Source organism: Cornus florida, unplaced genomic scaffold, assembly GCF_030987335.1.
Source record: "Cornus florida cultivar Cherokee Brave unplaced genomic scaffold, ASM3098733v1 CherokeeBrave_3.0.0_Hap2_Chr06, whole genome shotgun sequence".
Taxonomy (NCBI): domain Eukaryota; kingdom Viridiplantae; phylum Streptophyta; class Magnoliopsida; order Cornales; family Cornaceae; genus Cornus; species Cornus florida.
Genome location: NW_026775576.1, coordinates 94,378,688 through 94,401,232, shown reverse-complemented (window position 1 = coordinate 94,401,232; position 22,545 = coordinate 94,378,688). Strand labels below are relative to the sequence as shown.

The 22,545-nt window shown below is 35.4% G+C and overlaps 2 protein-coding genes across 3 annotated transcripts; both read left to right on the top strand.

Moving 5' to 3' along the window:
* The first annotated feature begins 4,872 nt into the window (after window positions 1-4,872).
* On the top strand, window positions 4,873-12,763 carry LOC132312997 (serine/threonine protein phosphatase 2A 57 kDa regulatory subunit B' beta isoform-like). The gene is made up of 2 exons (XM_059811596.1): window positions 4,873-6,636; window positions 12,111-12,763. The coding sequence occupies exons 1-2, from the start codon at window positions 5,446-5,448 to the stop codon at window positions 12,411-12,413; spliced, it is 1,494 nt and encodes a 497-aa protein (XP_059667579.1). The 5' UTR covers window positions 4,873-5,445; the 3' UTR covers window positions 12,414-12,763.
* A 2,301-nt stretch (window positions 12,764-15,064) lies between these two features.
* On the top strand, window positions 15,065-21,904 carry LOC132312996 (uncharacterized). 2 transcript variants are annotated; one of them, XM_059811595.1, is made up of 4 exons: window positions 15,065-15,481; window positions 15,693-15,803; window positions 18,154-18,222; window positions 18,883-19,900. In XM_059811595.1, exons 1-4 carry the CDS (start codon window positions 15,335-15,337, stop codon window positions 18,922-18,924), a joined length of 369 nt encoding a protein of 122 aa, XP_059667578.1. In that variant the 5' UTR covers window positions 15,065-15,334; the 3' UTR covers window positions 18,925-19,900. The 2 variants fall into 2 exon arrangements, with proteins under 2 accessions (XP_059667578.1, XP_059667577.1); XM_059811594.1 differs by lacking the exon at window positions 18,883-19,900 and adding an exon at window positions 21,557-21,904 and having other exon boundaries at window positions 15,066-15,481.
* Window positions 21,905-22,545: the final 641 nt, after the last annotated feature.

Genomic DNA, 22,545 nt, shown 5'->3' with positions numbered 1-22,545 from the left:
CAGTAATTACACAAAAACCCCAAAAGTTTATAATATTACAAAAAGGTTATGCGTCTATACCCTTTACAAGAAAAGTAAGCACTTAGCATGCTTTTTTACAAAAGTGAAAATACACATAGTATGGAATTTAAATATCATGGATGCATGCAAAATCGGAATCAAATCCGAAAGCAAAAAGTGAGGTTATGCCAACAAAGTGACAACCGAGAAAAAGACGAAAGGTGAATAGTGTCACAAAAGTGAAAATGTGAAAATGATTCGGTTCTCAAAGGAAGTCGTCAATCCAAGAAAAAGAGTCTCGGAAACCATCCCTGAGCACTCAAGATGACATTAAGTGGTGAGAAACCGAACTCAGAAAGGAAAAGATCAACGGAAAAAAAATATCCGTGAAAATCTGATAAAAGGAAAGGAATGAAAATGACCGGGTCATTACAGTGGCGATGGAGGTAGTGATTACCATGGTGGAAGACGTTGTGGCAGTCCATATTTAATGAGATTAAAGAAATTGATAATTTTTTTTTGGGATAATTTCACTGACACCTCCTGAAATTTGGCTAAATATCAGTGTAAAATATCTTTCGAAAATAACTATCACTCACATTATAAACGTTTGCTCCGTTTTTCACTAACAACCCAAAAGTTAGTTGACATATGTGTCAGACCACTTTTTACATGTAAAAAAACATTCTTACCCTTTGACTTTGGTTTGACTCACTAAATTATTTCTTTAATGATTAAAATTACATATTTACCCTCATTTGACTATTCAAATGACATGTTTACCCTTCCTTTTTCGTATACAGGAATAAATAAAGTCATTTTATATTTATATTTATATTTGATTTATATTTTTCATTTCTTCCATCTCCAAACCCACAACCACCACTGTGTATTTCAGCTGTAACCATAACCATCGCTGTTGACCACCTGGATCTTCGCTGTTGTTCTCTATAATCTGACACTCATCTAATCTTTGTCACCCTTAACAATTTTGCTGGAAAATACAGAAGCATTAATTCATTTAACCCATCCCCTTTTAGTTTTATGGGCAATATCATCTCCAATCTTCCTTTTTTTGTGAATAAAAATAGCGCATCAGTTACATTACTGTTTCTTTTTTGGTATCTTTTGACAATTGGTGTATATCATATCCCCACTTGAATTTCTAGTTTAACTGAAGTTACATTATTATAGCATTAGTTTTAATTTAGGATTTTGATAGGTTGATGATCAATGAGTTGGGTTATATTTTTTCATCATTCTTTTAATTATTGTTATTGCAATCTAATATGTTCAATTTGGGTTAATAATATATTCTGGATCAAGGGGTTGGTTAGCTTGAAAGCACCAGTGACTTAGGAATGGTTGGGTTGTTGAAGAACAAAGCTTCCCAGTGGTCCTAAAAGAATTGGGATAATAATATATTCGTTAATTGGGATATATATATATATATAGTTGAAATTGGTTCCTGTAATCATCGTTCTGGGTTAGATATATAAGTCTATATAACTGGGTTTGGACGTCGTCGGAATAGGTGGTGGTGGGGAGGGCCTCTCATCTTTCCAATTCTCTTTCAAATGAGATTTGGGTGAAAGATTCGAGGGTAGTGATTGTTGGTATGAGAATTAGAAGTTGTAACCATCAAAATTGGGGTTTTAAAATTGAACAAATCAAATTAGAGTTTCGAAATTGCAGACCTCACATTAGAAATTGGGGTCTGTTGAATGGCTTGGGAAGAAATTGGGGTCTGTTGAATGGCTTGGGCAGTGGTACGGTGGTGGGTCGCCGAAAACTCCATGACCATGTCCCTCCGCCGCTGCCTGAGCCGCCGCTCCACATCTCAGTCCACTGCATCGCTAGCCTCGATATACTACTTGCTCGCTGCACCACATAACAGTGTTTGCCATCGGTCAGATTCTTGCCAGTCGTTAATCCTTGCTTGCTGCTGCTCTTCACGCCGTTTACTCCGTCATCGCCGGTGAATCTATACTTGCAATAGAGATGGGAGAGGGAGCGTATAGAGATGTTTTGGGGGTGAAAGGGTATAGAAGTCATTTAAATTATCTAATATTTTGAAATAAATGTAATTAAAAATTAAGAGCAAACATGTCTTTTCCCATACTTTTAACGAGGCAGTAACAGAAAAGCGAAAATAAACCTAAGTGATAGTTATTTTCGGAAGTTGTTTTAAATTGATATTATTAATTTATTACATTTTGTAGATGATTCTTAAATGGTGTATTATTATTCATATATATACATACACAATCAGACACATACGTGGTATATATTGTATGTGATAATATATGTATAATTCTCTAATGTCAAATAATTCACGTGTGCAACTTGTTTAATTTTCTAATATTGTGTTTGGTGTGCAGGAATGCCCATTTCAATCATTCCTTTGTTTGGTATGCAATTTAAAGTGAGTTTCACAACTAAACCTATTGAATGCCCATTTCATTCCCAAATTTTTTTTTTTTTTAAAAATCAACTTCTCAAAAAACCCTTATGTTTCAAGTCCAAAAGTCATCACCATCTTTCACTACAACCACCTCCACCTTTCACCACCACTACCACCGTTACTGACACCGACTTTCACCACCACCCACCCCTTTCCACTACCGCCACCGCCTGTCACCATCGACAGCGCCTTCCTTTGCCTCAACCATCGCCGCCGCCATCACTTTTTACCACCGCTACCGCCACCACCACACCACATTCCACCAGCACCACCGCTATCACCTTTCATCACCTTCCACCACTACCATTACCACTGCCTTTCACCACAGCCACCGCGTTCCACCACCACTGCCGCCACCGCCTTTCACCATTGCCGTCTACTGCCGCCGCCGCCTTCTGCCACCACATTTCACCACTACCACCACTTTCCACCATCACCACTGCCATCACCATTACCATCGCCATCGTTTTCCACCACCTTCTACCACCACCACCTTTCACCACCACCACCGTTTTTCACCACTACCACCGTCACCGCCTTTCACCACCTTCTACCATCGTTATAGCTTCGTCTTTCACTACAACCACCACCTTCCACTCCTATTGCCTCCATCGCCTGTCACCACCGCCACCGTCTTGCACCACTACCTCCTTTCATCACCACTGCAGCTGCCACCACCACAGCCACCGCCTTTCACCACCACCACCACTACCGTCTTTCATCACCACCATCACCTTTCAATGCTTTCACCACCTTCTACCATTACCGCCTTCCACCACCACTACCGCCATTGCCTTCCACCACCTTCCATCACCACCATCGCCACCTCTACTGCCTTCTACCACCACCACAATCACCTTCATTGACTTCTACTACCGCCACCTACACCACTATCTCCTTCCACCACCACCAATACTCTTATCACTGTTTTCTACCACTATTGCCTTTCACCAACACTGCCGCCTTCCACTATTGCCACCGCCGCCGCCTTCTAACACTATCACCTACATCACTACCGCTTTCCACCTCTACCACCGTCACTATCACCATTTATTTTTAAAAAATTATAGAAGAATGTAATTTTGTTAATTTAATTTATTTTTTACTAATAGGAATATTTCGGATAACTTAATTTGAAATTTATTTCATTCTAAATTTAAATTTGATCCAACCAAATACAAAAATAGTTATTATCACTTTATTTCTACACATTTTATATTTACAACCAAACAATATAATGAGAGTGACCATTTCATTCCATTCATATTATAATTCTATTTTATTCTATTATTCTACACCAAATGCAGCATAATATTAAAGAAGTTTGCGTGTCTCCTCAAATAAAAATAAAAAAATGTGTGTGCGCGCGTGCTCAAAGAAAAAATATATATATGCAGAATTTCAACGCTGCAGCTAGTGTTTGATGATTAATGAAGGGGGAGAAAAAGAAAAATACAATATTAACCTCATATCATGTTTTGAAAAGATAGTTAAGAAAGAAAAAAGAAAAGAGTAAATAAATATTTTATTTTACTAGTGATAAAAGACAAACTTGAAATTCACTTTTATGAAAAAACACAAAATTACTTTCCCGAGGAAAAAAAGACATGTAATTACTTTCTCCATATCATTCCATCATGACCATTTTTGAGAGGAGAACAAAATATAATGCGGAGAGATTAAGGATTTCCTTCTAATATTTTCAATCTCTTATCAAAACATTATAAGTAAACATGATATATTGATTAAGAATTGGTAAATAATTTGTGAATTCGCAAATCGGATCGGATTGAATTGCTACTTTAACCAATCGGCGGTGGATTAAAAAAATTGAATCTGTACCTTACGAATCGAATCACGAATTGAACTATTAAAAATTCAATCCAATTCATGAGTCCGAGATCTTATCCGTAAAATTTATTTATATATTCAAATAATATATTAATTAATTTAATTAGTTGATGATCTAAGAATGCATTAATTAATGATCATTTAAATATGTGAATTAATGATGATAAATTAAAATTTTATCTATTAGGTTATGGTTAAAAAATAAATAATATGAAATATTTAAGAAAAACTCTAATTTGTGAATCTAATTCGATCCAATCCGTCATTCAACGGATCCCGTCAGTGGGATAGAAGGGAGAAAAAATATTTGCGGAAAAATTAGAAAGATAATTGGGTTAATTCCACTTATCTTTCTTTCCTGAATTTTTGATTTATGAAGCCTCACCATTTTGATTTATGATTTATCCCATTGACGGGATTGTTGGATCGAATTGGATCCACGAATTAGAATTTTTCTTAAATATTTTATATATATATATATATATATATATATATATATATATATATTCTTTTTTCCCCTCTTCTGTCAAAACAATAGAAACACTGCTTTCTCTTCCTCCTTAGTCCCCCCCTTGTTTCCCTTCCTTTCCAAACATAGCATAAGTTTGAATTGGTACTAAGAATAAGATCCCATAAAAAATGTGTTTTGGAAAGGTTAAATAAAAGTATTTGCAAATTGCTATCATTCGCTTTCATTAACTTATCCCTTGCTCAATTATCTCTACTTTTGTCACCTTCTCTCTCTAAATCTCTCTCTCTAGAACTATATCTATCTCCTTTTTGTCATCCTTGAATTGATCACCAGAAAACCTAATTCCCGTCCGATCGACTAGTCTGCATTCCGGCGATCCTTTGCCGATGGTCACCTTCTGATGCGTCAACTGTCAGCTATCTCCAACGACTCGTCATTTTAAATGACAATCGGTAAAATTTCTCTCCGATTAGTGCAGTAGATCCGTTGATCAGTAATCTGTATTTACAGCCATTTCTTCTGAATAATCGTCAAAAATTGTTCAAATTTATGTTCTTTTATTGTGATTGATCGGTAAGAAACTTGTAATCACGGCTCAATTTTAATGATTTGATCGATATTTTGTTACAAGTATAGGGTTAGGGTTTATTAGATAGGGATGTTCAACAAATTAATGAAACGTGGACACCGTAAGGTGTCCAAATCGGAGAGTAATGATTCCGGGGCATATGGGTATGCTCCCTCACCGTTGAATCGGAATTCAGGGTCAGTTTCGACATCGAATGTTGTTGTAAGCCACGCCTCTCGGGGCGTCCCGGCAGCAGCTGCAGCCAATTTGCTGCAACAGCAGCCTGGTGGAGCTGTGATGACAGCTGTTCCGCCTCCAGGGACAATTGAGACCCTCCCTTCCTTCAAGGACGTTCCGGTTTCCGAACGCCAAAACTTGTTTCTGCGTAAATTGCAGATTTGTTGCTTCCAATTTGATTTCACGGATACATTAAAAATGGTTAGAGAGAAAGAGATTAAGAGGATGACCCTTGCGGAGCTTGTGGATTTTGTACAATCGGGTTCTGGGAAAATTACAGAGAGCAATCAAGAAGAAATGATTCGGATGATTTCAGTAAATATATTCCGGTGTTTGCCACCAGCATCCCATGAAAATACAGGTTCAGAGAACATGGAGGCTGATGAAGAGGATCCCTATTTAGATCCTTCGTGGCCACATTTACAACTTGTATATGAGCTGCTTATGCGATATATTGTCTCTTCTGACATTGACACCAAGGTTGCCAAGCGGTACATTGATCATTCCTTTGTATTAAATCTACTTGATTTGTTTGATTCCGAGGACCCCCGAGAGCGTGAATATCTGAAAACTATCCTTCATCGAATATATGGGAAGTTTATGGTGCACCGCCCATATATCAGGAAAGCAATAAATAACATATTTTATCGGTTCATATATGAAACGGAGAGACATAGTGGTATTGGTGAGCTTTTGGAGATTCTTGGCAGTATAATAAATGGATTCGCGCTGCCAATGAAAGAAGAGCATAAGTTGTTCCTTGTTAGGGCACTTATACCACTCCACAAGCCTAAGTCACTTGCTTTGTATCATCAGCAGTTGTCGTATTGCATAACTCAGTTTGTTGAAAAAGATTACAAGCTGGCCGATACTGTTATAAGGGGTTTATTGAAATACTGGCCAGTTACCAATTGTCAGAAGGAGGTTCTCTTTATTGGGGAGCTAGAAGAAGTGCTGGACATAACACAAGCTGCAGAATTTCAACGCTGCATGGTTCCTCTTTTCAGACAGATAGCCCGGTGCCTAAATAGCCCTCATTTTCAGGTTTGCAGATCATTTTGTAACATTTTCTACATTCCAGATGTCCCAATTTTCTTTTTCAGATTTTTGCATCTCTAATTATGGGTTGTATGCATTATTAAAATTTGAAATTGTATTAGGGAATCTAAATTTGCTGCTTTTTGGAATTGTTGCATAGTGCTAATAGAGTGGTTATTGGGCTGGTGGTTGTCATGAAGGTCTTTGCCTTACCCTTTTGGTTGTTTGTGACAAATGGTTGTTGATGATTCATCCCTTTATTTTCTTACGAAGATAACATACTCTTTACATTTTGTTTCTGCCGAGTTATTTTGATTCGGTATGGCCAGTTTGTCCTTTCCCATTCTTTTGTTCGTACGTGGTTCTTCCTTATCTTCTCCTTCTTCTTTTTTTCCTTGCTTGAAGTCCTGCGGCTCCTGATTGTTGAGTAGTGTTTTAGGCCTTGATATTATGGTTATAAAATCTCCATTCTTCTAGGGCTTCTTATGATAAGTGATACCAGATTGAACTCTTTGTTGATTTTGTGGATCTTTTATAGTTTTGTTGAAGTTCGCCTAAGCTCTTCTGGCTATGGCATTGAATTTTTCTAGACTTAGTGTAATTTTTTCTTTTGTTTTAGACTAGTGTTTATACGCATAGAGACAGTTTTTCCTTTTTTTTATTTTATTTTTCAGCAACAAACACCCATGGGAGGGTATTGGAAAGGTGTAGATAGAAGAAGATATTTGTAAAATTTATATAGATTCGGATAAGATTATGATAGGGTTCCTAAAGATATGCAATGTTGGATTTTTGAAAAGAGAGAACACGATAAAGGACCTAATAACACCTGTAGAACAAAAAGTGAATTTCAAAGTATTATAGGCTTACACACTAGAGATCAACATCGCGTCCCCATTTTATTTTTTATTTTTTATTTTTTTATTCATAAACCGACGAAACATATTCAGGATGAAGTTATATGGCACATGCTATCAGCATATGATATTGTTTTGGTCCATTAAATTAAAGAAAGGATAAGTCTTAAAGGAGAGACTCGAACAGAAGTTGCAGAATTAAAAGTTTTTGAGATAAGAGAAACAAACATTTATATAGACTGTAACTTTCGTTTTCTGGTAAATATAGAATGTAACTTGAGTAGAACCAGAAATTCTGTCGGAGATATAATGAATATTGAGAATCAAAATATATTAAAAAGGGTATTGAAAAAAGAAGAAAATATATGAAAAAGTGAAGGTTTTTGGCTGCATAAACTCGATAATTATTAAAGAGGGAGATATTAGAGATGATGCTCAAAAATAAACTATTGTGGGTTAAATGGAGGAGTGTTTACAAAATACTAAAATTGAAACATAAATTCTATAAAATATTTATTAGATTCTTCCTATTTTGTGGGACAAAATATAGCACGACCAAGAAATGACCTATACATTAATGAGCGTGGTTGAAATAAGAGTAATAGCACCCAACCACCCACTTAGGATAAAATGAGAGAAAAACAATCAAGATGGTGATGGGGATCAAGATATGAGCCATATGCACGTGTTATAGATGATTCGCACCTATGCTAACAGAAAGGATAAGGAAAGATAGAATTAGGGTTTTCTTATATTTTTTAGCAATTGGATTATCTATTTATCTTTATTCTTGTTATTTTATATTTTTGGCAATATTTAGTTTAGAATAATTAGTAGTTAGGGTTTTCCTTAGGGTTGTCTATGATTTGTCTATGAATAAGGTATTATTAATAGGGTTTTGACGTTTTTGGATGATTCCTATTATTATCTCTTATTCTACATCAGTTTGGTATTAGAATATTGTTTGTTTTGCATCTTATAATTTTGCCATGTGGAACAAAGATCGATATGCACCAGTGAGAGTGATGTGGTCCACATTGAGGGTAATGATCCGGAAAGAGAAAGACGGTAATTAATATCTGTTAAGATAATAAAGCAAGATGTAATAGCACGTAGTTTAGTTAAAGCTAGGACATTAGATAGGGTAAAATGGTGAAATGCGATTCATACAAGCTAAGCAACACAAATAGTTGGAACAAGAGTTGAGTTCATGGAGTTGCTCTTTTTTTTTGTCTTTTCCTTTGGTAGGTAGGTTGAATTTTTATTAATCGGAAAAAGAGAGTACTAAAGATTTACCTGAAGCTCAGAAGGTGCACTCTCAAATGTTAATACACCTCGTAGGCACAAACTTAACCAACAAACAGATATAACTCTCACAATCTGAGAGATTAGGCCGCAGAATGAAGCAAAGAAAGACAACCATAACTTATATACTATATGAAAAAATCTCACTTAGTGGTTGTCAAACACATCGTATAGGCGGATAACACAATGCTTTTTGAACCCGCTACCTTTGTTGACTGATAGGGTGTCACAACGTGCTGGATAAATGAATTATGAGGGGAAAAAAATTCTGCCTGCAATAAATTTCCTGTCCAGAGCTAGGTGAAGACATTTTATATTCAAATCTTGGTGGCATATAAAATCTGGTCATGGAAGCATAAAAGTGTGTGTGACGGGGATGTTCTGTCACACTAGTCAGCAGAAGGCCACAATGCCACAAAGTAGCATGTGAACTATCTTCATCTTCCTTACAGGCTGTCCACCATTAACGTTTCTGCAGAGAGCACCATGAGTGAAAAAATCTCCAATGTAGGTCACAGAGGCTAAAAGATGAATCTTTGGAGCACCTCCTCATTTCCATTAACCAAATCCATACATCCATAACCAAGCCAAGCCAACGACTCACCAACCTGCCAGAATCAAGCTTGTGGTCTCACAAACAATTCCTCCTTAACATCTGTTAATGGTCGACAGTCACTACAAACCTCCAGTTATCTTTTATGTAGTAAGCTCTTCTTGAACGATTGCCGTGACTGTATAGGAGACTTGGCTCCAATGGTGAGGTGGGTAAAGAAGTAGAACAGAGGAGGCATACGACCTGCACCTCACTTGAATGGTCACCACAGACAAGGTGGTTTCATGATGACCTTGATCAGATGATGGGAACTGCTAACTTGAAGCACACGTCCTCCATTGTGGTTGGAAAGGGAGAGGTGTGAGAGTTGGACAGAATGGAAGCAAGGCGAAGCTGAACCATAACCCAGCTTTTCTGACCATCGTCAAAGCCAACGTTCCAGCTCACAAGGCTAAATTTTCAGCCATAGCGGACATATAGCCCCACCACCTCTCAACTGATTGCCTCATCTTTGTCTGCAGCAGTGGACAAACATGGCACAGAAGACCAAATCAGTACAAATGGTTTGCCACAACAAATGACCCAATCCCACAACCTCATCTTGGCTAATCTTCACTTTGACATTAAGTTCCTTCCAAAGATATTGGGATTGATTAACCCAGAGGGATGGCATACCAGTTGGTGCAGCAAAGAGTTTTGCATGGACAGAAAAGAAGAGAGTTTTAGGGGTAGGGGAGGGTGGATGTTGAGCATGAAAATCCATGGGAGAATTCTTTCTCCAGAATTCGTTTTCTTGGGCGTTTGGCTGCCCTGAAGATTCAGGAGCACACCAAATTGTGGGAATGACCCGTTAAAATTGGAAGTCAAAATGTTTTTACTGGTTACTCAAATTTTTGTTCGAAACCTTAAATTATTTTTGTTTAGGGCCCTTCGATGATGACCAGAGGGTAAAATTCAATTGAAAGCTTCTTTTTTTTTTGTGATATTTACGTAGAAGTTTATATATATATATATGCATAGAAGTCTTTTTTGCTTTGAGCTATTTGAAAATGATATATTGGGTGGGACTGGGGGTTGTTGAAGGGGTTTGGGTCCAAAGAATGTCTTATCTTGGGTTTTGGGTTCTCCATAAAGGTTCATGGACACATAAATGCGGCGTTTGGTAGGAAGGAAAAAAACTGGATTGAAGGGAGAGAAGAGATGGATGAGACATCCTTAGGAAAGGGAGTGTTATGTATGTCTCAAATTCTTATTGGGTTGGGGTTTGGGTTTCTATTGGTTTAGGAATGTTTTACTTGGGCCCAAAGTAATTCTACTTGGGCCCCAAGTAGTTACATTCCTTGCACAACATTAATATGTATTCTTGCTCACTAAATTAGGGTTGTATTGAAGGTGCAAGTTAAGTTGTGAGAGACTTGAGCTGAGAGAGTAGAAGAGTGTTTGTGTAATCTTCATATTTGAATAGAAAAGTTAGTCGTTCTTCGCCCGTGGACGTAGGCAATTTGTTGAACTACATAAATCTTGTCTTAAATTCTTAATTGTGTGTGTGCTTTCCTTCTTATTTTTCTTTGTTGCCATTGCATATTTATTGTGTGAGATCTTGGGGGGATGAATTCTTAATGGGGATAGTGCCCTTCCCTCTTTTTGTTTGGTTGGATGGAAGAGAAGGGAAGGAGGTAACACCCAGTGTTGTTAAAGGCGCCCCCAGGCTCGCGCCTAGGCTCGAGGCTCAAGTTTAGCCCTGTTGTCATCCCAGGCTCATCGATGTTTACTAGGCGCGCGCCACTGATATTTGTTTAAAAAATTATGATTGTTCTATTTTTTAAGCCAAAAGGGTACTTTTGGCAACTTAATAAACAAAAACGAAAGCCCAAGCATACGATAGAAGGAACTTTTGTACAAAGAAATAAAAAAATAAGAAAGCCCAAGAGTCAAAGTGTTAACCGAATAGCGATAGAATGAGATTGTGAGATGAAGACAAAGCCCTAGTTGCATAGATGAACGACGAAGCCACGTCAGTTCTTTCTTTCTTTTCTTTTTTTTTTTTCCTCTCTTCTCCGCTAGATCTCCCCTCTCTTCTTATCTTTGTTTACATCTCTCTCTTTGTCTAGTTCTCTTCTCTCTTTGTTTTTTTTTTTTCTGGCTCTGTTCTTTTTTTTTTTTTTTGTTAACATGTTTATTTATTTTTGTGCTTTGTTTTGCCATTCAAAGAAACACATTTTGCTTTGCCTTTCAAGAAAACAAATTTGTGCTCTGTTTTATGGTTGTTGGATGCTTGTATAGTTGATGGATTTACTTTTTTATATTTGATATTAATTTTTAGAATATTGATATGACTTATGAGATATTAATGTTAGTATGGTAGTTTAAATTTTCAATTGTGCGCCTCACTTCACTCAGGCGCGCACCTCGCCGTGCGCCTCGCGCCTAGGCTCCAAAGGACCTCTAGCGCCTTGGTGCGCCTTATGCCTTTAATAACACTGGTAACACCTTACTTTATTTGTTAGAAGAGAAGAGAGAAAAGTTTCCATGATGCATCTTTAAATTTGGTTTACCTGCAGTTGGTCTTTCAGTGTGAAGAATTTTATATTGTTGTAAGGTTTGATTCTTAATCTAAATACGGTTTCTAACTTTTTCATTTTTGTAGATTATGGAACATATATGGTTGGAATCTGATCTGTTATTAATTCTATTTTATTATCTTATTATCTGTAAAGCAGTTGCATATCTTTTAAAGTTTTTGCTAAGTCCAAATTATATTGCAGGTTGCTGAACGAGCTTTGTTTTTGTGGAACAACGAGCACATTGTTAGCTTGATTGCGCAAAACCGGAGTGTCGTTTTTCCAATTATTTTCGAGGCATTGGAGAAGAATGTTAGGTCTCACTGGAATCAGGCAGTCCATGGCCTGACCGTAAATGTTCGGAAAATGTTCTTGGAAATGGATATCGAGTTGTTTGAAGAGTGCGAGAAGCAGTATGCAGAGAAAGAGTCCATGGCCAGAGAGTTGGAAGAGCAGCGGGAATTGACATGGCAAAGATTGGCTGCTGCAGCAGCACAAGGAGGGTGAAGGATATGAAACAACTTAATGGATTACTTGGGGTAGGGTTCATCACAATCCAAAATGTTGGATGGATGGATGGATAATCTCCATCTTGCTTATATTCTTCTTTTCTTTTTTCCTTTTCATTCATAGATCTCAATCCAACCATTGAAGATGCCTGGAAAAGCAGCGTGCAATGTAATTTAAACGAATCAAACTTCGCCGGTATTATGCTGCCAGATTAAGAATGGTTTGTGAAGTCTTGTATTTTTTGCACACTATGAAGATAAGAACTATTTTCTTGGTTCATAACTGCACAATATGACTTGTATTTCTGTAAATGAAATAGTGAATTTAGAGGCTGGATATATTTTCCCTGGTCGGTTTGCTGTACAGAAGAAAAACCAGGGCTGTATTGTCATCTTTTACGGAGGGCCTTTTTGACTTTTGCTTTTCTACCTAATAAGTTAATGTTGGAAAATTTCCAAATGTTTTGTCGACAGTCACTTTTATACAAGAGAATGTTTAAACTGTGCCAATTTTCTTCAGTCTATTTCCCTCACACACACTCTCTGTAACTGAAAAGTAATGACCTTTTTTACTTGATAAAAACAATATAAACAAATTTTAAGAATCCATTTTCCTAGTTCAAAATAAGTATATATACTTTGATGTGGTGTCACAAACTCAGGTTATGCAATTGGTTAATCGCGGTATATATTTTTAAGTTTATATTTAGAATCAGGGCACCTTTTGATGTGCCTAATCTTAAATCTTGTGTGCGGGCATCAACTATTGTACTTACCAAATGGTGAGAAAGACTTCATTTGTTTGGATGTAAAATTCTTTATATATATATATATATATATATATATTTGTTGTTTGATTATTGTAAAATATTTATAAAAAAAAATAATAAAAATAATTTATTTATTAATTTTTGATAAATTATTTTACATGCGGTTCGACCTCAACCTTACTTAAACCTTTATAAAATACTCAAAAATAAAAAATATATATATATATTTTAGGTCAAAACAAACTAAGCCTAATGGTGCTTAAATTTGTTAATATTATTTTTCCAATCACCATTTCATCATTTGCCTCCATTTTATTGAAAAATAGAGCAGAGTTGAGTGAAAAATATACAACAATAAAAGTGATATCTGATACTGTAATAATTTAGATGGTGCTTTTAGCGTGAGTAAATTTTCTGAAGCCAATTTGCCTTGTTGTCCCATACGGTGCATAATACTTGACCTATATTTGGGTACGTCTTTATTTGTTTAAGGATCGGATGTTGATTGAAAGCCTTCAACTGGTCGACGTATAGTCATTTCACGTTGACCGAATCCTACATACATGAAAAGGAAAAAAAAAAAAACCACACTCATCACATTCACCGTCAAAAGAAGGTATTCGTATAGTGCTAAATAACTAATGTCATATATCAATTTAGCCCAAAAATTTGAAGATATCGGTCTGCCTAAGGACCAGGCTTCGACTGAAAGTCTCCAATCGATCACGGTAGCCACTTCACGTTGACCGAGTCCCATATACATGAAAAAAAAAAAAAAAAAACGAATATGACTCTTTTTCATTATTTTGTTAAATATAGAGTATTTAATTGATTTAATTAATATGTGACATCAGTTATTAATCAACATGTTAATTCCCCTTTTTTTTTTTTTTTTTTTTTTTTTTAAAGTGATGTGCATATGCTGCTTTCTATTTCCTAGAATTGCAATGGTATGGCAGTGGAGTTAGGCGTGGATAGGGATGTCAATTTTTACCGCCCCGTCGGGGCCCCGCCCCGTTAATAACGAATATGGGAACACTTGTTATACCGTTGGGGCGGATATGGATATAAATTTTGTACCCGTCGAGGGTCACGGGGCGGGTAAGGGTTTAATATACATATCCTAGGGGCCCGTCCCCCCCGCATATAACTATATTTAATATATATATATATATATATATTAATAAGTTATTTTAGCGGCTTACCCAATTACTCATCTTTTACAATCATAATTTGGGATGTAAACTTGGTATTAAATTTGCTTTTGTTTTGGTTATGGTGGAAGTTGGAGCTTAGAACTTCTTGTGATTTGGTTGTATTAAACTTTTATTTTTGTTTATTATGTTCTCTGAATTATTTATGTGCATGTTATTTTTTTTTATTTTTATTGGGATACATAATTTTATTTATGTTGTGCCATTCCTAGGCTTTGCACATTTAAATAGCAGGAGTTTAAGTTCCAAAAAGTGGGAGAAAAAAATTTGTTAGCTGGGCGGGCACGGGGGCACAGTATTTCCTAATGGGGTGGGGCTAGATATGAAAATTCAACCCGTCGCGGGTCTCGGGGCGAGCATGAACTTGACAAAAATAAAAAGGGGCGGGGTGGGATTTAGGGAAACCCGCTTCAAACCCGCCCCGTTGCCATCCCTAGGCGTGGACCGGTGGTGTTTGGTACGGAGCTATGATCTTTTTTCATCTATGATTATCAATCACAAAATTTAACCTCTTTTTTTTTTTTTTTAATAAAGAAATTTAACCATTTCTCTATAAAGATAGTAAAAAAAATAAAAATAAAAATAAAATAAAACTAGTGTCATTTTTTGTGTGGATATACTCGTTATAATTTGTGTAATATTTTTATATATAATATGTCGGACAGATGAGGCCTGCACTGTTGAAACACAAATTGCAAATCCCCAGCCAAGTTTTAGAGGTTATCCAAGCAAGTCCAGCCAAGCTTGGCATCTTCCCCAGTCTCTCTTTAATCCATTCATTTTCTTCATATCTATCTAATCTAGAGTATATTCATATACTCATTCACAGTTAGATTACCATCTTCTCATCATAGTAATACATATATACTTTCACATATCATCATATATATATATATAGTTACAGAAACACGACCCCTTTTCTTGGATACGCACGCATGTCCAAGAGAGGAGGAGGAGCCGTGCTGCAAAAGGATGTGCCCTGGAGGGCATCTTCCGGAAAACCCATTCCCAAAATTCACCACTCCCCTGTTCTTCGTCTCTCTCAAAACCCTTATTCCAATTACGCCTTATCTGTCATGAGGGTACTCTCTCTCTCTCTCTCTATATATATATATATATATATATATATGCATACATATAAGAGTTTGTAAATTTATGGCTTCTATGTTCTGGGTTTTGGATGATATGTCGATTCTCTCTATATATACATGTATTATTGTGTATATATAGAATTATGGCTCTTAATTTTTTAATTTTTTTTCACTTAATGGGTTTTGGATGGTAATCCTGCAGCACCCCAATCCAATTGAAAATGGGTTTGGAAGTGAAGCCATAGTGGAAGCAGCAGGGCCGGATTGCATTGTACCAGGACAGACTCCTCCCATTAAATTGCTTGGTTTAAAGGTGTTTTTTCTGTTTGTACCATTAGAAAATAGAATTTGATATATTTCAGTATTTTGTTTGTTATTTGTTAATAGTTATATGAAGAATAAGTGATGGGCTCTTTCCATTTTCTTGTATTTGAAACTATTGAACAGATTGAGGATTGTTGTCTTAAATGAGACCAACTATTTCTGAAATTTCTGCTTATTTATCTGGTGATAGAATCATAGAACAGAAATAACTCATTCTCCATGTGATGCTATGTCAACCAATTAATACTATATCTATTTAACTATATATACATATATATTTGATGTTGCGGCATTTTATCAGTGTCATTTATATTATTATGCATTGATGTTTACCCCAATCACTTTGTTGGTAACATTTTTCTGCTTGTAATTTATTCCTACGGTTATCGGGAGAATATATTCTTACAATTTTACATAATAGCAAAGATGTATTAGGGTGTTGGTTAGGTTAGCTACTAATTGATGGCCGTACCAACATTTTTTGTTTTTGAAGTCTTAAAACCATGTTGCAAAAATCACATGTTTTTAGAAAACACAGTAAGATAATCTATATATTGTTTTAATTGACGTGTGATATTCCAGTTATCAAATTTGTAAGTTTTTTAGTACATATTGGAGGTTATTAGCAATTGTTTTTGTTGAACATTGATGTTTTAACATTTTTCATAAGTTCGAGTTTGATGTGATGGATTTTCGTGATCCTAGAGTTCTCTCCACTTCTGAGCATCAAGGTTGCGGAGCTCCCTAGGCGGTCCCAACCTTGGCAAGCACTAGATACGCCCACTGAGGCTTTCATTCATGTGGAGTAGTTTTCGGTTTCCCATGACATTGCTCATTGTTATATGCCAAGGAATAATATTATTTGCATTTGACTTTCAATGCCTAGCACTTCACCGGTGTTCTGTTATATTAAATTCATCTTTTTGTTGAGCATGTAATTTCTGTTCCTTTTTTTGTGCTCTCATTCTTGGTTGCTCAAGAAGAAAAATTATCGTTTTTTGTATATTTCATGAATTCTATTTCATAAACTTAATTAACTCATAAGATGGTTCTCTCTCTCTCTCTCTATACACACACACACACTAAGGCTGATCCAGAGCAATGCCACTGTTATTGAATTTGGGTACTTATATAGGTACCAAAGGAGGACATCCAAAATGATTTTTCAATTGGATGCTCACTTCTAAAAATGATACGATCACACGACAACTCACAGAATTGCATCATCCCTATTTAAATATACAATTTTCTCACTTTAGTTTGACAGCCTTGTAACTTCTCTTTCTCTCAATTTATAAAGCTCAGACGACGCTGGGTAGTTGAACCGCTTATATAGTCGATTTGTCTTCTTCATATTGTGTGAACAATGAAAAATACTTCCTTGAAAAACCACTTCTGCTTGTCCAGATTGTTCAAATCGGATGTTCAAACAGTGGTGCAGACTGCTGTGGGTGTACAAAGTCAATTGGGCTTGACTCTCTTTTCATTCGTTTGAGATGCTTTGGTTCTCACTATTTATTCTGCTCCACTATATCTGCCGTTGATGATTCTTTCTCCTCCTCCTTTGATTTTTCATCTTTCAATGATCTATCAGATTGGTTTAACTTTTCAAGTCTACACGAAATGATCGAAGGCCAAATTTCATGATATACAATTAGCTGCCACTACTATTCTTTGCAACGTACCTGCTCATTGCTGTGTTTCCACTTTGTGCTTTGGCCTTTGTAGCCCCAACTCCTGTTAACTTGTCTTATTTTTAATCGATTTGTATATTGAAAAAAAAAAAAACTGGTTTAAGGAGTGGTTTTTCCCTTTTAGGATGGGGTTGAGATATGGAAGTTTCCAGAACCTTCACCCCTGCCATCCAATATCTTTTTTTCATATCCTTCCTTAAGAGTATTCGTTGAGTAACATTATAGTAATTCTTAAAATTTGAAACTATAACTAAAATACTTATTTATATATATATTTTTTTATGAATGTTATGTTAGGTATAGAACTTGGCAGACCTGAATTGTCATAATTCACAACTATTTGTTCTTTTCAAATTATAAATACCGTGCGTATTTCTGGCACTAGTCGCTACACATTCTGTTTGTTAATATATTTGGAGCATGATGCTCAACTCTGGTTTTGTATGTACTTCTGTTGTGGATCTTACAGTTAATTCCTGTTCTTCATATGCACAGGTATGGCCCATTAATATTGACTTGAAGTTTATGGAACCGATCGCTACACATTCTGTTTGTTAATATGTTTGGAGCATGATGCTCAACTCTGGTTTTGTAAGTACTTCTGTTGTGAATCTTACAGTTCATTCCTGCTCTTCATATGCACAGGTGTGGCCCATTTATATTGACTTGAAGTTTATGGAACCGGTTGGACGAGAACTCAAATCGATTGGGAAGGTAAAACTACATTTTTAGGCTTTCACATTAATTTTACATTGTTATTTTTGCAATAAATCATTTGCTACAAGAAAACTAAGTCCCATTTTTTGTGATTTTTTAAACAATAACCAATATTTTTTCATGTATATTCATACTAGGTGTTGCTCCTTCTTATCCTTGCATTGTTTGATTGAAAGCTAATCTTTTATCAATCTCGAATCCCACAAAACCAAAGTATAAATCTTTGACAACCAGAGTCAACTACTACTGAGAAATGTCTCTTGTGTTTTTATGCCCTTAGGGTCACCCTTTTACTGTGTATACCTTTTAGTACTACTTGAGATATATTCATTACTTGAGAGTAGAACTGAAATTTCATTTTTAAATTAAGAATCTTTAGTTACCTGGTTTTGCTCTTTTTCTGTTGGGAGTTTTAAAAGTTTAATTTAAGATCAACTACAATAAAAATAATCATCTTAATCCAATGCCCCAGCAAGTGATCTTAAATTTTTAAAAAATATCTATGACTGTGGATGCAGGAAGTCAAAGTTCAAATAGCCAAATTACCTCATTTCGCTCTTTATCCTGAATGTCATTTTTAATTATGAATTTATATGCCATACACTTGCATATTTAATACTTGCGTAGATGTTTTTGATGTATATACTTACCATGCAGATCTTTGTATATAGATGTGTATTTGATCTTGGGGTGCTTTAAACCTTGTGCATTTTTGTAAGTGCCAGTTCTTGTTCAATCTTATAATTATTAGGTTAGATAATTAATTTGATTTTTTAAAATTTGTGTATAATTAGAAATACAATCATAATACCTTTTAAGTTTTAATAGATTTCCTGAGGCTCATCCTGTGGTTTCAGGGCAAGGTTTCTTATGTTGAGCAGGTGTTCGACTTGAAACTGATATATTTTCTTGTTCACTTGTTTGACCATCTAGTTCAACCACCTAAACCGTGGTGTTAAATATAAATAAGATTAAGTTACAAAGAAGTCCTACTTTTAAAGATATAAGAGCATCAAGTCCTACAAATGAACAAACCTACTATCTTTTCATAAATTGTTGTTATTTCATTAAATAAAAGTATTAGCAAGATTGGAGAAGTTTTGAATATGGTAATTAATATCTTACCAAGGAAACAGTCTCTTCGCATGCGGAGGTAAGGCAATGTACTCCCCAGACCCCGGAATGGCGGGAGCATACTTGAATTCGACATCTAGATAATATAGATTTGATTAATTGGAGAAAAAAGAAAAACTTAAATTTGATTGCAAATTTGCTACATCTGAGATAGACGAAACCCTCTTTTGTCACCATATTCTATTTAATTTTAAGTATAATTGAATATATTTTGAATAATAATAGCATAATTAATTATATTATTATATAGCATATTATATATTTAAATTTGTAAAACATGTTCACATTCCCGTCTCCAAGTTTTCATGCCAAGTCAATGTATCCTAAGATTTGGGATCTAGGGAGGTCTGAGTTTGACAATTAGACAGACCTGCACCCGATACATGTAAGCGACTTCATGTAACATATTAATTGACAAAAGGAGACACCAGGACTGACCATCTCGACTGAATAAGACTCCATCATTGGGATTAGCGTGAGATTCTTTTTATAAAAAACAAATTATAAAAATAAAAAAACTAAAAAAAAAAAAACAAAAAAAGAAAGAAAGAAAGAGAAGAGTTTACTGACTACAACTGCTGCATTATTTTAATTGGGGTCTTTCCAAATACCTACGGGTAGTTTGTGGAAGGATTTGCCAATTTAGGGTGATTGTCAACTCATAATACTTCTCTCGTTTTTGTGGCTTGAGTGTTACAAACTTGGGAATGGTATTTGAAATTATTGATTGGCTAGCTTATAGAAAGCTGTTGAAGGGGTAAAAAGAAAAAGTATAAGAAGAAAATTTCAAGAGTTGGCTAATAAGTCTTTCAAGATAAGAATAAGATTGTGCTTGGACTTGGAATGGCATTCATGAAATGACTTCTCATCATTTGTTACTAAATCATGTTTAACATCTATTTAATATGCACCCTAGCCTGATTTTCACTTTTCGAAAAAAGTAATTTCTAATTGCTCCCGCTTTCAAGCTAGAAGGATTTGCCCATGAAGGCAGGCTTTGTTGGCCAACAGATCCCAAATTCCCAAGTTTCCTCAGCCGCTTTGGCGAATTTATTCTTTCATGTCTTTTTCCTTAATTTCCCTGTTGAAGGATTGAAATATTTATGTTGCATCCTCTCTAACAACTAGGGGTGGCAAAGTTTGACACGACCTGCCAACATGACTCAAGTTAAGTGGGTTTGGGTTGATCTTAAACGGATCGACACGATTAACTCGTTTAATTAATCGTGTCGTGTTTGGGTCGAGGGGTTCAACCCGTTTAAGTATACGTGTTATAAACAAATTTCTACTTAAGTTCCAAAATAATTATCTAAACTTATGACTTATAATTTATTTTTTTGTAAACTAGAGATTATTTAGTAATTTGGTTGGATTGAAACTTATATTTTTCTAGTATTAATTGTTTGATTGAGTATTATTTATAATTTAAATAATATAATATTTTATTTTAGTAAATAGGTCATTCAGGTTACACGTGTAACTCGTTCAATAAATAGGTTGGATTAGCGTTGAAGGTTCCTGACACGATTATTAAATGGGTCGTGTTCGGATTGAGCAATTTAGTATGATAACCTTAGGTCAACATGACACGAGCGAATACGAATTGTTACCCCTACTAACAACTTAAGTTGTTAGAGTAGATAATTGTTAACGTTGCATGGTCTCGAGTTCAAATCTCACCGTGATAATTAAAATTGAAACACGTGTTATACCAAAAAGTAGGCCACATGTGAGGGGGCGTGTTGAATGATTTAAATATTTAAGTTGCACCCTCTTTAACAGATTAAGATTTTAGAGTAGATGGTTGTTAAAATGATTCGTTTTCTCTATGCACCCTGAATGTGTTTATTGCATTATTTTCTGTCAATTTTAGAGGCTTTTGCTTAATGAAATGTGAAACTCGGTAGTCAAGTAACTCAAGTATGACTATATGAGTAAGGTAAGGACAGCCAAGTCATTGGAACCATGACGTGTCCTATAGATTGATGGTTCTTTGACCTCTTTTCTTTCGTAAGTGGGTCTAGCAATTGACATAGTTGTGCCAATGATTTTACTTTGCATGTTTTACTGTTGCTTTTATACCCTAGTAAAATTTATGATTATAGATCAGGTATTGATCCCATGCATACAAATGTGAGTGCAAACATGTGCGTAGCACCCGTCCTGAACTTGATTGCCAATTGTTACTCGTGTGCAGTTCATGGATTCAGCTGTTGATCTTATGAACAAATCATTTATTGATCGTTAGCGATTTGGGTTTTCTGTCTACAAAAGTTGCCAAGCAGCGGCATTTTGGAGTTGCTAGTGATATGTACCAACTACTTCCTTGAAGCAGAGCCTAGCCGAGTGAAATGACTGTAGAGGATTCTGATCTCGTGTTATCTTTTTGTTATGTACCATTTTTAGTCTAAATTCTTGGTAACAAACTGGAGTATTGTATAATTGAATGAAAAGGTTTTTATTTTATTTTATTTTATTTAAACTGTTCTTCAGGCTTCTAAAGAAGTTATGCGGATCTTATAATAGAGGTAAACATTTTGTGACCTATGTTTTTCTCTTTTATGTTCTTGTTCTGTTTCCGTGTCAAGTGAATCACATTTAGTCTTATAGCAAACCAGAATATTCCTGTTTAAATAGAATCAAATACTGTTTATTGAAAAAAGGTGGTACTGAAGCAAGACAGATTGTTTATTTGACTTGTGTTGAAGGAATGATTGAATGGGAAATTAGAACGAAACAGAGAGAAGTCTCATTGAGTATTACATTAGTGTGTTGCGTTATCTGTTAAGCAACACTATGGAAGTTTTTGGAAATCCACTGATCTATCCTGTTTTTGCATTTAACTTAGAGCAGGTCTTGCTGCTTCAAACATATGTAAAATTTGACGCACTCAACCTGCTCCAAACATATGTAAAATTTGACGTACGCAAAAATTACACTGGCCTTTCTAAAGGTTTGGATAAATTATACACGAATATAGTGTTGGACCTTTTATTACTTTGAACTCTCTAACAGTATTAAATGATTTTCATACCCTTATCTAATTTAATATAATAAAAAAATATGTCAAACTAAAAGACTATATTACCCTTTTATTTTTTTTTTCCCTATCCTGTAAACACAGTACCTAATTTATTTATTTAATTTTTGAAAAAAAGAAACCTAATTAAATATCATTAACAAATA

What these genes read in the sequence shown, in the direction of transcription:
- LOC132312997 (XM_059811596.1), top strand. Translation starts at nt 5,446, where the DNA reads ATGTTCAACAAATTAATGAAACGTGGACACCGTAAGGTGTCCAAATCG. An exon ending in TAAATAGCCCTCATTTTCAG is followed by an intron (nt 6,637 to 12,110) that starts GTTTGCAGATCA and finishes ATTATATTGCAG; the next exon opens with GTTGCTGAACGAGCTTTGTT.
- LOC132312996 (XM_059811594.1), top strand. Translation starts at nt 15,335, where the DNA reads ATGTCCAAGAGAGGAGGAGGAGCCGTGCTGCAAAAGGATGTGCCCTGG. An exon ending in TTAAATTGCTTGGTTTAAAG is followed by an intron (nt 15,804 to 18,153) that starts GTGTTTTTTCTG and finishes TCATATGCACAG; the next exon opens with GTGTGGCCCATTTATATTGA. An exon ending in AACTCAAATCGATTGGGAAG is followed by an intron (nt 18,223 to 21,556) that starts GTAAAACTACAT and finishes ACTCGTGTGCAG; the next exon opens with TTCATGGATTCAGCTGTTGA.